We start from the raw sequence: 17,906 nt of genomic DNA on the forward strand, positions 1-17,906 counted from the left end.
AATGAATAAAACATCCTACTTTTCAGTTACCCTTTTCGTTCCCTTATTTCATTAGACTTGAAAAACTGATTTAAAGTTAACATAACAATTCATGAAAATGTGAGGCATGTTAAGAACATTTTTTTTCATATTTTGAAAAGGAAAAGTTGGAGTTTTACTTGTTTATGATTCATTCAGTAGTAGTTTTGTTATAATGTAGTTGGCATTATGATGGAAATGTATATGTTGAGTACTTTACTCAAGACAGCCTTCATTTTGTGCAGGCATGCGTTGTCTGTGTGAAACAAGTTGATGAAAAGCTAAGCACTACTAAGTCTGTGATGGAACCAGCAAGTGGTGTCAAGAGAGGGAAATGACTAAGCTTGAGGATTTGATTCCTGAAGTACATCATACACTGAAAACAGAGAACACAGAACGCAATGCTTGAGGAGAATGCACCACCTGTGAATTATATTTGATATAGTAAATCTCAATTCAATCCTTTCCAAGCATTCACTTCCACCACTGAAATTTGCTATAGGTGAACATAACTCTAAGCTGTAATTTAGTTGTGAAAATGTACGGGGGGCGCCAGTGCAGCTCACCCCACTCGGTGAGGAACTCGGCGGCGTAGCGGTAGAGGCGGTTCATGACCTCGATGACCACGGCGTAGATGATGCTGGGGACGTAGAGCAGCAGGCTGGTCCAGATGGTGGGCTCCTCCCTGTGCAGCCACAGGGCCCACACCTCCATCTCGAAGTAGACCATCATCACGTGCAGCGACAGATACAGGCAAAACAGCACGAAGGGCACCGACACCAGGTACATGCGCAGGTGGCGCTTGGCGTAGGGGAAGACGGGCTCCTCGCGGCCGGTGACGGGGTTGAGGCCCAGCGCTCCGTGGAAGCCGGGCCGCGGCTCCTCGAAGGCCTTCTTCCTGCTGAGCGTGCCCCAGCCGTACGCCAGCGAGGCGCTGCGCCGCTTCCACACCTCCAGGATCACCGTCGACCACACCAGGTTGAAGATGGCGAACAGCACGTACTTGTCGTAGCTCTCCCAGTCGAAGAGGTAGTAGGGGATCCCGAAGAACGCCATGGGCACCAGGGCGATGGTGAAGTACTCCAGGAAGCCAAAGTACAGGGCCATACTCTCGCCAAAATATTGTCGGATGTCGTCTGTGCAGTGAGTAGGAACATACTGTAGAATCTGCATTCAATCATCAGCACTAAGAACTAAAAGGTTTCAGTGCTTTTTTTCTCTTCAGTGGTCCTTTGAAGGCATTCCAACATTGCCCTGATATTAATACTAAATATGTACCTGAACACATTGATTTACTACTGTTTTCATATAGTGTAATTGATTAAGATTAGAATTGGTGGTTGGTGAGGTAAAATCCTACTCATCACTGTAAAGCGTTCAAAAAGTGCTATATAAATTTAATGATTCATTCATTCATTAATATTCTCATGTTCTCACAAAAACATGTTGGTTAATAAGTGCAGTAGTGCATGTTTTCTAATGATTACTCCGAAGTTGACAGGAAGCTGTACTTCTGAATCTCTTCCCATTCTCAGGTAAAAAAATTCTCATCTTTAAAACTATAAAAGCTCTTTCAGCAGTATCATGTCCTGTGCAGTCCTGAATAGTTTCATTTGTAAAAACCAGAGAAAAATATGAAGAACTACCACATCAGTATGACTTCTCTCAATATTCTCTTATTCGAAGAATATTGCGAATCTCTCAATATTCTCTTATATGGAGAATGAGTGATGGCATTGTGCCGATGTGGAAGATTGCTTTTTATTCTGGTCTTTGTTTTGAGGATTGTTTCTCCTCTCTCCAGACTCAAAGTGAACTGCGAGAGAACTTGTTTAACCTTTTCTTCAGTTACACATATTCAAAAACTTAAAGCACAAAGGGCATATTCACACAAAGTAAATAATATTCAGCATACTGGATATTCAACTCTCTCACTTGACTTACCAAGGGGCTGATAGGAGAGCTTGACCTTTTGATACCAGGAGAGTGAGAGTCTCTTCAAGTCCTCTTTCACATGAAGAGGGAAAATCTGCAGCAGTATGCCCTTGGACTGCATCCTGCGTACTGATTTAAACATTGCACTGCCGTCATTTTCCATCTACTTAAATTAACGCACACCCACAGCCCACACAAACTCATAACAAATGCATGTTTTGTTGCTCGACACTATGAAAAGAGCAACACTAAAGCCAGCACTGACACAGTGGGACAGTGACAGACTTACTGATGGACTTCCCTGGGTACAGCTTCATCTGAGCGTATCCGGGAACATGGGTCTCTTCTCTGGCCCGCAGCGTGTCCAGCTCATGCTTAATGATGTACTGGCACTCCGCTGTACTGAGGAACCCATCACCGTCACCTGCGTGCCACAGAAAAAAGTGATTCTAAAGAGCTTTGTTCCATAATAATAATTATATATAATAATAATTATTGCTATATGTAATATTCATCATTACGATCAAAGCTGGCCTGTTCAGTCAACACAGTACTTACTGTTCTGACAAGAACATTTGCATCACTGCTATCTCGCCAGGAAATGAAACAAACAGCACTGTCTACAAGTCTACACTGCCCTGGTACAGAACACAACCCTAACCAAATCGCCATCACAAGGGACCTGCAAATAGCAGCACCTTCTATAGACAAAACAGAACCCAGTACTGACAAATCATCAGCACAGCACTGACACAGAACTCAGCACTGACAAATCATCAGCCCAGCACTGATACATCACCAGCACAGCACTGACACAGAACCCAGCACTGATAAATCATCAGCACAGCACTGACACAGAACCCAGCACTGATACATCACCAGCACAGCACTGACACAGAACCCAGCACTGATAAATCATCAGCACAGCACTGACACAGAACCCAGCACTGATACATCACCAGCACAGCACTGACACAGAACCCAGCACTGATAAATCATCAGCACAGCACTGACACAGAACCCAGCACTGATAAATCACCAGCACAGCACTGACACAGAACCCAGCACTGATACATCACCAGCACAGCACTGACACAGAACCCAGCACTGATAAATCATCAGCACAGCACTGACACAGAACCCAGCACTGATACATAACCAGCACAGCACTGACACAGAACCCAGCGCTGATACATCACCAGCACAGAACTTACACATAACCCAGCACTGATACATCACCAGCACAGCACAGACACAGAACCCAGCACTGATACATCACCAGCACAGCACAGACACAGAACCCAGCACTGATACATCACCAGCACAGCACAGACACAGAACCCAGCACTGATACATCACCAGCACAGCACAGACACAGAACCCAGCACTGATACATCACCAGCACAGCACTGACACAGAACCCAGCACTGATACATCACCAGCACAGCACAGACACAGAACCCAGCACTGATACATCACCAGCACAGCACAGACACAGAACCCAGCACTGATACATCACCAGCACAGCACAGACACAGAACCCAGCACTGATACATCACCAGCACAGAACTTACACATAACCCAGCACTGATACATCACCAGCACAGCACAGACACAGAACCCAGCACTGATACATAACCAGCACAGCACTGACACAGAACCCAGCACTGATAAATCATCAGCACAGCACTGACACAGAACCCAGCACTGATACATAACCAGCACAGCACAGACACAGAACCCAGCACTGATACATCACCAGCACAGCACAGACACAGAACCCAGCACTGATACATCACCAGCACAGCACAGACACAGAACCCAGCACTGATACATCACCAGCAAGCACAAAAGTGATACTGCACCTTTCACTAATGCATTATCAGCAATGCAGAGCTGATGCAGTGTTTTTTGCCTTCCTCACAAAAGTCACACATACTCTTTACAACATCTCCACTTTCAAAGACAAATGTGACCACTATAACTGCTTGTTTAAAACACCACATCTAAAGTACATTAATTCTTTTTGAAATAAGGGATTATTGTGACACATTTCCTAAGCAGAAGAAAAGATGCCATATGAATATAACACGTGAAACAATCAATTTGTACATCTGTATGTTGTATGCAACACCTTACTCAGGGGTACAATAACTAGTCACCTGCTATAGGTTCTGCATGCACTACAACACAGTGCCACCAACCAACATTTCAATAAATTGTTACAGCTCAAACAGTTGGCCTGAATATCATTTCAAAAATCCTCTAAAATGCAGGAAGATCCGCACAATCAGCTTAGGGGTTATAATAGAAGTGTGACTGTGCACTGTGTGCAACTTTTGTACCTTGGAAGGATTTGAAGTTCTCCTTGTTGGCATATGTGAACCCTCGCATGGATCCATCACTGAACTCCTTCACAAGGCCGACCTCCTCAGCCCCCTGCAGCAGCCTCAGCCATGTAGCACCCACAACAAATACGTTGGGGTTCCCCTTCTGATCGCTCTGGGTCTCCAGGGGCACCTGGTCCACCAATAAGTCGGTCCCTTTCAAAACACAGGCCACAAGCATTTTAACCAAAGGGTAGGACAAGTGCATTATCAAATGGGCAAAGAGACAAATGCATCTGATACAATGCGTTCAGCCACAGCAACTATTCCTGAAATTTGAACTCGAACTGTGCATGCCGACACAATGCCCCAGACTGAATTTAATCCAGCTAGAAATCAAGTGCAATCTCTTAATGCCAGAGTTGAAGAAACCCCACCCAGGATTACAAGTCAACAATAAAAACATGAAAATCATACAAATTGCTCCATGCAATTATAACTGCACAAATTAGGAATCAGTCATTTAATACACTGAAAGAGATGGCCATAAATGTCAGGAATAACAAATGTTGGTTGAAAGTACCCAATACTAAGTATAGCAATGTTGTATTTTCATGCTGTGAAGCTGTTAGCACCAGATTACTTACCTCCTTGCTGCTGTTTATCCTTTATTCTGTCCAGCAGCCATGTGACTGCCTCCTCTTTAACGTCTTCGGCCAGCTCGATGGCCACCAGCGGGGTGAACGCGTGCCCATCACTGTCAGAAACTGACACACTTTTTTTCATTTTCTACGCACCCTGCAGAATACAACAATACACTAAATGATTGCGTTTTCTGAAGGTCTTCTGTGACATAAAAGATAATCCGAGCACGAACTTTTCTCATCTATTTGCCAGCACAATGCTGTGTCCACATGTATCTTAAATCCACAGATAGCCTATATGCCCTATAGCGAGGGCACGTGCAATGCACACCGAGAATAACCACACAGTGCGTTTTACAGCCCCAATGCAATCATCTCATTTTCAAATACAGCGCATATAATTAGGGCCTGATTTGAATCCACATCGCCTGCACGTGCATTACTCAACTGCACATTCAAATGTATTATTTGAATAATATAGTTATTGTGTTCTGAAATGTGTGCATACTTATGGGTGAACATTTTAATCTTATAAATGAATGACTGTTAGCTGATGCTGGTGGTGCAGTCTCTGTAAAATGTATTTTATTTGTTATACCCATTCCTCAGTTTATCCCAAATCGTACTCTGGCTGGCAACAGTCAATGCAACCTCCATCGTCGAAGAGACGATTTTGCGGTCGTCCGATCAGTTATGGGTTTGCCGGTACAAGATAAAACGTTATCACCGGTCTGTGTAAACATCTCATGAGTAAACTTCTGAGAACATCGCGTGAAATACCACTCCACAGGAAAATGTAGCCTAACCTTTTCCGTATGTCAGCTTACTGCGTGGCAAGCACTATCGTGTCGCATTGTGTGCAAGTGTTTCTTTATAAACCCGCTTGTTCTGTTCTACAGTAAGACAAAAGTGATACTCAAGAATTATGTGCAGAACGTCCAAACAGTGACAGAACATTCCGTCACGAGCAGCACGTTCCTTCATCCTTTATTTTTTCTCCAACAAACAAACCAGTAATGGTTTTCTCATCCGCATTATAGTAATCAGTGTTCATCACATACTTGTGATCTTATATGTTAAGGGTTAATCGTACCGTAGTCGAATGCTTTACACCGTATTTATGGAAACCATTTCAAATCTCACTTTAAATTGAACGGTAACGACCACTACATTCCAATGGCTATTCACCATCGAAAAGCATCTACATAGTTCTAGATAATTACTGTTTTAAATCGTAACCTACTATTACACTTCTCTGAATCGCAGGGTGGAGCCTAATCTGCGTATTCAATGTCCTGTCGACAAATGGTTCCTGGTAGTTTTTAGTAAGGTAATGTTAGCTTAAGTTTTGTTTGGTTTACGATACAACGAGTTGTTGTCCCGAGGACAATTAATAGGTTAGCCTATATGAAACCATATGACACAAAACACTGTGAATGTGGTTGCTAGGCCTTTCGCAGCGAACCAAACAGCATTTCTAACTAGTTCCAGCAACTTACCAGGCTGGTCCGGTTGCTTTCAACGATTACAAATATAGAAATCGACCTCTTTCGGTAGAAGCTTTAATTGCCTTTTTATGGGAACTAGACTTTTGACTGCTGTCTGTGTATAGCAAGCAGTGCTGATTGTAGCTAGTTTCTCCACGTCACTGACGCGACAAGCAGGCGCAGCACGATAGAGCACTGCGCGCACACACCCTCAACCTAGAACGGGGAATGCACGGTTTGTTCCAAACGGGAAGTTATTTCGCTACAGTGCATTTGGCTGAGCTACCACCCAATTCAATCATCAAGGTTGCTAACGCAGTTCACTCCTGATATTAAGATAAGTGAATCTGCACATATTGTACTTAAATCCGGTGTTGTGCCTGTAGAACGAGTGACCAAACTAACGTTGCCCAAGTGGGGCAATTAGCTGTTTTCACGACTGATAAAACACCCTGTAATCTCTAAATGATTTAGTTAAGGATGCATGCACCGAACTGTCAAGTCAGTAAGACACATGCTTATTTCGAAGCTTCCAAACCTGTCTAAATGCATAAAAATGTACCGATTGGGTTTGCGAGACCTTCCAATTAAGATTAAATGCAAATTAATTATTTAAGCTTCTGGCTCACATGAATATATTCCGTAACCTTGTTTTTTATAGTTGGTTTAGCCTACTAACCTAACAAGTCAGAAAGTGCAAAGGTATTATTGTCTGGCTTTATAATTGTCGAACTGCTCGTGACAGCGTAACTAGTGGAAATGTGACAGCATTTTTGAGACAACATTAAAAGTCCAATCTTCTGACACTGTCTCGCTGTTGTTGGCATGTGTGCTTGCTGGGTTGCGACCGTTTGTTTCCAATATCTGCCTACCGCTTGCCTAGTACATTCATTTTGTGAGCTGCATTGTGTGGACGTATGAATCTGTATCTGACTTCTGTGTGTTTACATGTGGTGAGAAGGAAGTCAATGTTCTTAAGAGTTGGGAGTCTGTGAACATTGTGATTGTTTCTGTTGGAAACCCTGAAAAGTGCCAAACTCTCGGTGCTGTATGGGTATGGGGCATGCTCTACCAAGCCCTGACTTGGCGGATGGCATACAAGCCATCCCGATTATTGCATGTTACATGTTTTGATAGTTGACAACTGGCAAGGCTGCGTCACTAACCACGCCCCTAAACATAACACCCGCACGTCATTGTACGTCAGCTACATGAGAAAGATGGCCGAAGCGACGGAGTCAGCTGAGAGGGGGTAAGATACTGTAGCTGTCAATATTTTGAATTGCCATGGATGCTTTTACTTGTTTGTAATGAACTTAACAAATCTGAAAAATATAGGACGAAAAATAATTAGCTGGCTGCTTTGGGCTTAAGTCCAAAACATTGGGTGAAAATAGTTCAGCTTCTGAATAGATCCAGGACGAATTATCGTTCATTGGACTCGCGATTTAGTCTAAAATAACATCAGCGAAATTTCTTACATGGCTTGCTGGCTAACGCTAGCGTGTTAGCTACCTGTTTATTGGTAATTGCTGAAATATTTAGACAGTGCAGCAGATATGTGGTTGATTATAAACTTGCTAGCTAGCTGCCGTTAAAGTTATCTGAGTCGAAGTGAAAGTAGCTAGTTAGTGGTACATAGCCAGTCTTTTAAAATACGTTACTTGATTTATATGGCTTTAGCTACCTAAATTCTAAGATTATTATGCTATGTTATTGTATAACGTTACAGCAGTAAGTATGTTACAACATCAGAAATAATCACGGAACTAAATAAAGTGGCACAGGACAACAGCTAGCAGAGAACTCAGAGTTGATATAAGTTTAATAACACAGGTGATTTTGTGTGCTGATAAGCCGTGTGGCCTGAATTTGCCCAAGTTTAATGGAGAAAACCCTTGCCCAGGCATAGATAGCGGATGACTGCAGAAAGAGTGTAATAGTGAAGTTTCATGAACCCCCTAGCACTGATACCCTATGAAGACAATCACCAAAATGCTTTAGAGCTTCACCCATTTGTGGTTCATGAAGAAATAACTTGAAACTAGTTTGCAGGATAGCAATTACACGACAGAGGGTTATGTGGACAGCAGGCTGATGATGGTGTGTTGCATATGAATAAGTTTCTTAGCAGGCTAACAATGTGTTAGAAAGAGGATCAAAATATTTGCTGGCTAATGATTCTAGGAGGGTGGGGGTCCTAACTTCTTCCAGAGTTCCGTACACAGCAGGTTATAGCCTACAACTTAAACACTGTGCACTGGCTGTTAGAATACAATGCGTGGTATCAGTGAAATGTTAAGCTAACATTAGCTGATTTGAAGATGTCAGCGGTGTGGGACTAGCTCACCTGTACATTGTAAAGCATTTAAACAAATTAAGGTAATTTTTATGCTTAATAAAGTTGTCACAGTGCTTTCATTCTCAGACGTAGGAATGCTTCTGTGTCTAAATCAAAATGTTGCACTCTTTGAACACAAATTAAAATTGTCGTGGTTTTAGCATAAGCATATAAACTTGAAAGTTAGTGGACTGATGTACAAGACAATAGAATTGGTTTGAGTATATGTGATATTTTTGTAATTTTCTTGGATATGAAAGTTTGATTTACTTCAGTGAAACATAATGCTTAATGTTGAACACAGGGCGGCACTACATACGTGTACAAATAGGCTGTCCCTGGTTGATGTGTCATTACTGTATATTTTCCTCTATGATTTTATGCTAATAATCAAATAACTGCATGTTTAATGCACATTTGAACAGAATTACTTAAGGCTGCATTAACATGATCTTAAAGCACATTTTATTAATTTATTTTTTGCCAAAAATTTAGCTGCTATTTTTTGCTTTTTGCTTTAGAACTGTTTACCGAATACTGGTGCATCTCGGTTTTCATAGTCGGTTCTACAAATTGTTGCTGTTTCTGGAGTCGACTGCAAGGTAACCGCATGATCACCTTAGTGTGTGTGATGATGTGTCTGTGTGACTAATGCTTGCTCTTGGCTTTCTCATAGTGCTGCTCTGCTTAACCTGTCGGTGGTAATCTTTCTTAGCACAGTGAAAGTGAAAGGGCACCTCCCCCTCGTAGTTTCATTCCAGAATGAAATGAATGAGTGAACTACATGCAGATCTGTATGTAGATCTTAATCCGGTGTGCTGTTTTTTTTACTTTTAGCGTGACTTAGGCTAAGCCTGTAAACTGTATAAATTTACATAATAGGCTACATCAGATAAGTGATTCATAAATTTTTCAAACACCAGTACATACTGTAGCCTAATACAAAATATGATTCCCCCTATTGCTGCCCAGACCTCCTCTGTCAGGTTAAGGTGTGTTATATCATCCCCCTGTGTACGGATAAGGTGTGCCATCTCTGCCTATGTGAGGTTCAGCTGTGCTCATTTGGCCTCTGCTGTGCTGCTGTGTGGGCTGTGTTGTATGCCAGCAGAAGTCTGTGGGTAACTTGAGCAGGGCGGGCGGAGAATGTCAAAGAGTGTCCTCGGAAAGTGTTTCAGGGTTAACACCACCAGGCAGAGACGTAGTCATTTCCCCTCCTGCAGGGGGCAGTCATTAGGCCCTGGCACTGTGGGGTGGGGTTATGTCTAGGGGGGCACCTCAGACACGCAGATGCCTCTGCCCCACAGCCGTGTGGGCCCCTGTGTGCGGTGTGCGGCCTGCAGCCAGGGTGGGGGGGTAGCAGGAGAGATGTCTCAGAACTGGACAGGGTCCAGCTATCAAAATTTCTCAACATCTTATTTCTCTGCACAAGTGAACACTTCCCCTGGAAGGATCGTGTTCCTTACAGCTCCTCTCCCAGTCTCAGTGGGAGTATCAGATGGCCAGTCCAGCTTACAGCTTTCCTGCCTTCTGTGTGGGGCAAAACCCATCTCTGATCAGAGAAATAGTTTCCAAGTTCAGCACGTCTGCATAGTACTGTATGCGCTATGGCCTGCCCCTGCTCATTTTATTCAGGACCTGTTTGTTTCTTTCAGCATGTCTTTCTGTGCCTGTCCTCCCAAACATGAACCTTTAACCTTACACTCTTCAAGTGAGATGTCATGCAGTGTGATAAGAACCATGTGTTTGGCCCAGCAGGGTAGGGCAGTGCGTGCTTGGCCTTCATGTTTTCTTGGTGACTCACCGATCAAAGTGTATCTCTGTCTAGTGGCAGTGTAGGGTGGAGATTGATTAATTGGACTCAGGTAGGAATTGGAACACACAAATTGCACACGCAAGGAGTTTCACCAAGTGATTTATCCACAGTCTCTCAAGGACTGATTTATATAATGTTTTAACTGATCCGGTTTGTCCAGGTTGCTGTCTGACAAATAGGATAACATCTTCACCCCACACGAGGGCTGTGTCTGTTTCAAAAACACAACACGTAGACAGTCTTGACCAATCCTTGACTGATCCTGTTATGGTCACCTGTTGATATACAAGCGATGACCAAAACATTTTGTTGGTACTTACTTTTCATTAATGTAGAGTGAAACTAATTGCCAGAATAATATCCATTTTAATTTTTGAGCTATGTTCGTTCTAAAGTTTAAAACTGAAACTTCTTTACTGTTGTGACCTAGTACTGTGGCCAGATGCTTTCCTACAGACCCTGTTTCTTCAGAACCTCACATACAGTAGACATGTCCAATTCCCAAAGGGTTCTAAAGCATGGACTGTTCATGGCTTTGTTACTGTGCCTAACCCTCAGCTCGAAATCATCCTGTTTAATAATAATCCCATTTAATAATTTAATAATGATCCCAGTTAGCTGTGATCTCCAGAGAGTGGGTGCCTATCCTGTAAGATCAGCTGTTTTTCCTGGTCTGGCGGGGTCGAAGCCTCATCCTGGGCCATCTCCTCTAATGGCGCCCCTCCGTCTGTCAGCAGAGCGGCGGCCTCCGAGCCATCAGGAGAGAAAATCAATATCAGGCGCCTGGCGCTGTGTACCGGACAGCTTGAGAAACCCGATGAGACCTTCACTTTGGAATAGAACAGGACTGGAGATTATGCTTTGTAAAAAAAAAAAAAGAAGAAAAATTGGAGATAGCTTTCCAAGCCTCGAACATCATGCTGCTACAGCACACTTTTTCTAAATCCAATTCTCTTTTGCTTTCTGCTTTTAAAAAAAATATGTCTTATGTTTTATTATATTGAAATCTATTTCTTGTGAAGAAGAGAAATGATATAATCACAGCTGTCTGCTGTATTAATATGCCCATGATTGCGGTCTCTAGCATGAGTGGAAATAGCATTGGAATCCTGGGTAGGCCAATGGGGGAGGGGGTGCCACCGGAAACACAAAGGGGAATGGAAACTATGCCACAAGCACAAGTAGAGCACATCATTGGAGCAAATGTTACTGGGGTGATCTGAGCCTTAGAGCTGTCATGTCACATGACTGTAGCATGTGCATCATGTTTGTGTGTATGCATGCTGTGTTTGTCCACTCCACGTGTGCATGTTCTGATGACTCTCTCTTTGTTTCTCTCTCTCTCTCTCTCTCTCTCTTTCTCTCTCTCTCTGTAGGTCATGGTGGGTGACCAGTTGGCTGCCCTCCTGGTGTCCAACGTCCCTTTGCAAGCTGAAGGATGCAGAGGAGAAGATGCTGGAGTGTGGGTGCCCTCTCCCTCTTCTCGTCCTTACTCTCTCTTATTCCTTCTTCCTCTGCCCTCTTTCTTTCTGTCATACTTAAGTAAATTCATTGTAAAAACATTTACTGACAGGAAAATAATTTTCTCAGATTCTGATGAACTTTCCGCCTGCTGTTTTCTCCTCGCAGCCATAGCCGACACCTTCTCTCGGCAGCACGTCTGCATATCGGACGGAAACCAGATCTGGACGCTGATGTTTAAGGGGCGGGCCCAGGACAGGACGCCCGTGGTGCTGCTGCACGGGTTCGGGGGGGGCGTGGGGCTGTGGGCGCTGAACCTGGACGCCCTGTCCCAGCAGCGCCCCGTCTACGCCTTCGACCTGCTGGGTTTCGGGCGGAGCAGCCGGCCCCAGTTCAGCGGCGACGCCCGCGAGGCGGAGCTGCAGTTCGTGGACTCCATCGAGCAGTGGAGGGCCAGGGTGGGGCTGGAGGCCATGATCCTGGTCGGCCACAACCTGGGAGGCTTCCTGGCCGCCTCCTATTCGCTCAAGTTCCCCTCCAGGTGGGCGGGGTCAGGGTTGGGACCCCGGAGCCAGTCACAGGGTGCCTCTTTGAATTTCCTGTGTCGTGCAGTTTCAGTAGATTTATTTAAGCTCTGCAGCATTTGTGGGAAAAAATGTATATGTAAGTGTTAACTCTTACTTATATACAGACACACACATACACACACACATAAACACACATGGCGTAAATATATATTTAAATAAGGAAAAATCGTGTTAAGGAACCAGAGAATTTTTTTTCAATTCATTAATTTAATTGTTTTTAAAAGACACCAATTGGAATAGTTTATTTTCTTTTTATGTGTTCTGTTGCCAATGACACACAGCAGAGCTTAAGTTTGTGGTGAGCTCGTAATGAGAACAGCTCTGTGATAAAGTGCAGAATGCTCAGCTAATGCAAGACATGCCCAGTTCTGAAAGGTCAGGCGGGTGAACAAGTCTGAACAAATTTCAGGCCCTGGAGAATGTTCCAGATGCACTAGAGTAATATCAGTGCCCTCAAATGCCGCCGTTTATATCCCTCTATTGCCCTATTAACCCTGCTTGTAATACTATATTCATGTCTCAGCTGAAACGGAACTCTGTTCTCGTTCAGCAGTCTGATAAATGTCCTTAATGCAATAATGCAAGAGGAGTTTTCCTATGCCGAATGTCCCAGATGGCCATGTGATTTATAGGATCTGCGGTTTGTGTCTTCTGTCCCCCTCACTGTCAAAGCCGGAGTCATGGACTCCCTTTACGACCACTGAAATCCAGGGCATCAGATGTACGAAGACTGTCACTGTGTTCAGCCAGATTAGCTTTGTCAGTTTTAGAGGGTAAATTATGAATGACTGAGCAGGCCACAGTGTGGGTCTGTGCATGTGTCTTTTCTCTCCAGTGTTCAGTCTTCCTGAGTGTTCTGCTCCCCCTGCAGGGTGAAACACCTGGTTCTGGTGGAGCCGTGGGGGTTTCCCGAGCGTCCTGACACGGCGGATGAGGACCGGCCCATCCCGGTGTGGATCAAAGCCCTGGGGGCCATACTCAGCCCCTTCAACCCACTGGCAGGGCTCAGGCTGGCTGGTCCACTTGGTAAGAGTGACCCCTATTGTCTAGGAGGACTTAGTAGAGAGGTCATGACCAAGGGGTCGGCTATGTGAACTTGTGAAGTCATTCAGTTACCCTTTCTCTATATGTCTCTCTGCCCCTCTGACCTTGTCTTTCTGTCAACCCAAAGGCCCTATGCTGGTCCAAACACTCAGGCCAGACTTCAAGAAGAAATTTTCCTCCATGTTTAATGACAACACCGTCACAGAGTACATCTACCACCTGAATGTACAGATGCCCAGGTACATCTCACTCTCTTTGTCTAGGTCTCTATGAGCATAGGCAACTAAAAGATGCTGTTTACAATGAATTCCTATCAGGTGTTATCATCTTGCTGTTGTTTTTAAGCATAACATGCCTAGCTTGGCTTTGCTATCATTCATATACAGCATGACTAAATATTCAATTTTTCAATACCCAAGCTGTGTTTTTTGCTATTCCTCATTCCAATGTATTACAATTAGCCTATCTGCTAATACATCCCTGAAATTGGATGATTTCTATTTACAAATACCCCATTGCCACCCTTAAAGTAAGTATGTGATTGCATTCTTACATATGTATCAGTACATCTCTAAATAAAAGTATGCTGTATTTAATATGACAGTAACGCTGAAGGCATGTATTTTATGCAGGTCAGTTACAGCTTTCCCCGTCTTTGTTTCCTTTGCAGTGGAGAAACTGCCTTTAAAAACATGACTATTCCGTACGGCTGGGCGAAGCGGCCCATGCTGCAGAGGGTGGCTCTGATCCAGGAGGACATCCCCATCACCGTGGTGTACGGCTCGCGCTCCAGCATCAACGGCAACTCAGGCACCGCCATTAAAGAGCTGAGGCCCAACTCCCACGTGGAGATAATAGTGAGCTTTTACTATGCCACTTCCGCAGTCAGTCTTAAATGAACATACCGACAGATCCCAGTAAAAGGGGAACCATTGGACAAGCTTTTCCCAGTCTGTCCCATGTCTTTTCCTTTGTGCTGCATAAACAATGAGAATCATGATAATTTTCTTCGGATGTTCAGCAGTCCCAACAGCTTCTCTAATCACCAATCTCTCTCTCTTTCTCCCTCCCTCCCTCCCTCCCTCCCTGTCTGTCTGTCTGTCTGACCCCCACCCAGGCAATCCGTGGGGCTGGGCACTATGTGTATGCTGACCAGCCAGAGGACTTTAACCAGCAAATCCTGAGGATCTGTGACGCAGTTGAGTGACACCTGCCACCCCCTCCCGACTCACCATAGACGTCACACTCAGGACTGTTAGGCTCTCCTCTCTGCCCCAAGTCTGCCCCCCAGGGGTTCAAGGGGCCAGTGCCTTTTCTGCAGTAACTAAACCAGCATCGTTCCCTCTCTCTCGTTCCACCACATCGTCACTGTTGCAGGTCGGGGGTCTAACTGGGATGTATTACTTCAGATCGGAAAAGGAAGCAATCATGTGTATTTTGATCATTCGTTTTCCTTTCAAAATGTGTGTTGTGTTATCCTAACTCCTTCAGACGTACATCTGGATCAATGCAGGTGTGAGCGATCCACGTCTGTGAGCCTGTTCTTACACTTTGTGTGTTCACAGAATACTTTTCTTTATTTGATTCCATTAACATGTGTTGTTTTCTTTTAAAAAGAAATATATAGAGGCTATATATAATATTTCTGCCCTCACACCATATTAAGGACAGAGAGTTGAGAATTTTAGAAATATATATATTTTTAATATTCTTATTTGTTTTAAAGGCAATCTTTTTAGGGATCATTGCAAGAAAAGGCTGTCATCCCATTTTGATGACTATGGTTGGATTGATAGTCCATTGAAACATACAGTATGGACTTATATTTTAAACTTATTTTGTTCCATTTTATTTCAAAGCTTGCACATTCTGTATATTATTGAGTATCTCTTGTGCTGAAATGTTAACATCAGGATTGACTTAATTTGGTTTAGGAATAATATATCTTCCATCTTTGTGTCCTGCCACATATGTATGGCTTTTTGATAGCCTGTTCACACATTGGCACAGGGATGCAGATTTGTTTGTGTTGGTCTGTTGCATGATAACAGATGGTAAGAGTTCTGACTGAAGTGCAGCAGCAGGTAATGTCTTGTTTTACAGTAGCATTGGGGGTGATCTCTGTTTGGCCCAAGAATCGCAGTTTTGCATATGTGAATATGGAGTCTCCCATGGAAAGAAATGTTTATTTTATCAGGTGCCTTACCTTAGTGCAGGCAAGAAACCAGTGATAATTTTATTGATGAACATATACAGAATAATCTATGCTATTCCTGGAAGCACATAGATAAAATCACTACAATGTTGACAGTTATTTTTTATTTAATGTGAATCAGAAACCAGTCAGAACAGCGGGTGCTGATATCGGTTTCACTGGTTATGGTTTTGAAAGACAGTGTTTTTAAATGATTGTTCTCCATTCATTTCAGTTTTAGTAAGCCATGTACAACTTTTTTATTCATATTTTAATATCAAGGACCATCCTTTTAAATTGAAGTCGCCCAGATTACGTACTTAATCCGTTGAAGGGAGAATAAAAAAATGGTATTATATTTTGGGGAAATTTGTCATTTGTCTGCCATGTCAGTGGTTTAGGCTTTAACTGAAGACAGGGAGTCCTTTGCAGACGTTGCAGATTATTTAGATATTCCTTTCATTTTTATTCTTTTTGTTGAAGTCTACCTCATGCTAGTCCGGTGTCGCTGTTTCACTTTTGAAAAGCAGAGGCGGGTGAATGTGGTGAGGTGGACTCAAACCTCGCTGAAGCCCACGGTGACAGACACACATTCCCCGTGTGCTGGCAGAGTCTCTGCCCTGGACAGGAAAAACAGGGCCGCTTTCATTGTGTGTGTGTGTGTGTGTGTGTGTGTGTGTTTAATGTTCATCGCTGCCTTACTGAATCCCGGGCACAGCTGGGCCCAGCGCTCGGTTCGGTTGCCTCGGTGCCCAGGTGAACTGGTATTCCTTTCATTTTCAGAACTCCCAGACACAGGGCTGCTTTTGAGATGTCCTGTGTCCCACTGTCCTGCAGTTCTGTCAGCACATACTGCTACTGTTCACCTGTTCCGATGTGTATGAGTGCATAGTACTTGACCTGTAAATAAATTCCATATTTCATATTTAGAATTTGTCATGTTTTTATTGTAAATACATCATTTAATTGTCGTGTGTGTGTGTGTGAGACCGAAAGTGAGAGAGAGACTCTTGCATGCATGAGTGTGTTCCTCTAACCACTAACTCCACTGTCACTCATAAAACGTCAGTGGTGAAACATTGCTGGTGGTTAAAGATGTGCATCAGTCTTTGTTGTCTAATGTTTCAACAAATCTTATCACAAATTTTTCTAGGTTCTTCTGTCTGAGTAGTCACACTGACCTAGTGCATTATGGGAAAATAATAGGGACAAATAAGCTGGTCCATGTAACAGCCCCAAAGATAATGACCTGAGCTGATCCTGTTAGCTGGTATCCTGAACAAAGATAGCGTGTGAGAAAAGTCAGCTCCTCCAGGGGTCAAAGTTAAGGTGGCACAAGGGTCATGAGTGTTTGGAAATCTGAAGTGATTCCTCCCATCATATGGAGCAAAGTTGAGCGATTTGCCAATCCTCTTACTAAGTGTTCTGGCTATTGCTCAATTTCTTGCAGCTGTTGTTCTGAGTGGGGCTGAAGAGACAAAGTGTGACTATGAAGGAGCTGGCCAATCAGAACAAAGGTCATTATCCATATTATTGACTCTTGTATTCCCATCGTGGGTCTCCTGTTACCTTTTTGATGCTTCTTTGTTTTGCCTCAGCAAGTTGGCCAGTTCTTTCATAGTAAGTCCTGGTCACTGTGGGTGAAGACAAATAAAAACAATTCTTGATCTTTATGTGATCAAAATACATTTTTTAAAAAATATTCAGGGAGCATAACTCCTTGTGAGATGTATACAAGGAATTCATTGAATAAATTCACTCTGGATTCTTTGTGTACAGTGGTGGTGAACTTAAGCAAGCCATTTTCTGTAATTCAGTGATACTTCTGTTATATCTTATGATATATCTTCCAAAATAGGTGTGAGGTATCTCTGTCTTCAAACGCTTACAAGCTCACCACTGCTTGGTCCCAATAACCTCACCTTTATGGCTCAGATTACTGTTAGGTGTAGTATCAACCATCATCCACTAGAGGGCACACACAGAATATTGGTTGTTTTTTTCTTCCCTGAGTTAACTAAGGTCACAGTTACATGTAATGATATTCATTTA

General features: G+C 43.4%; 2 protein-coding genes across 4 annotated transcripts in view; one reads left to right on the top strand and one right to left on the bottom strand.

Moving 5' to 3' along the window:
* The window catches only part of ano10a (anoctamin 10a), a 32,220-nt gene extending 25,623 nt beyond the window's left edge, over positions 1 to 6,597 (bottom strand). For both annotated transcript variants that reach the window (XM_035393119.1, XM_035393112.1), the window contains exons 1-6: positions 6,424 to 6,597; positions 4,928 to 5,078; positions 4,299 to 4,496; positions 2,243 to 2,377; positions 1,963 to 2,082; positions 585 to 1,154 (exon numbers count right to left, since the gene is read on the bottom strand). In XM_035393119.1, the coding sequence (XP_035249010.1) occupies positions 585 to 1,154; positions 1,963 to 2,082; positions 2,243 to 2,377; positions 4,299 to 4,496; positions 4,928 to 5,066 (1,162 nt within the window). In that variant the 5' untranslated portion in view covers positions 5,067 to 5,078; positions 6,424 to 6,597. The remainder of the gene's footprint in view (positions 1 to 584; positions 1,155 to 1,962; positions 2,083 to 2,242; positions 2,378 to 4,298; positions 4,497 to 4,927; positions 5,079 to 6,423) is intronic.
* Positions 6,598 to 6,678: 81 nt separating this feature from the next.
* On the top strand, positions 6,679 to 16,783 carry abhd5a (abhydrolase domain containing 5a). Of its 2 annotated transcripts, XM_035393128.1 has the most exons (8): positions 6,679 to 7,663; positions 9,274 to 9,354; positions 11,945 to 12,030; positions 12,198 to 12,570; positions 13,488 to 13,642; positions 13,788 to 13,899; positions 14,331 to 14,517; positions 14,778 to 16,783. In XM_035393128.1, exons 1-8 carry the CDS (start codon positions 7,530 to 7,532, stop codon positions 14,865 to 14,867), a joined length of 1,218 nt encoding a protein of 405 aa, XP_035249019.1. In that variant the 5' UTR covers positions 6,679 to 7,529; the 3' UTR covers positions 14,868 to 16,783. The 2 variants fall into 2 exon arrangements, with proteins under 2 accessions (XP_035249019.1, XP_035249028.1); XM_035393137.1 differs by lacking the exon at positions 9,274 to 9,354.
* The last annotated feature ends 1,123 nt before the right edge of the window (positions 16,784 to 17,906 follow it).

This window comes from Anguilla anguilla, chromosome 1 (assembly GCF_013347855.1).
Source record: "Anguilla anguilla isolate fAngAng1 chromosome 1, fAngAng1.pri, whole genome shotgun sequence".
NCBI classification, from domain to species: Eukaryota; Metazoa; Chordata; class Actinopteri; order Anguilliformes; family Anguillidae; genus Anguilla; species Anguilla anguilla.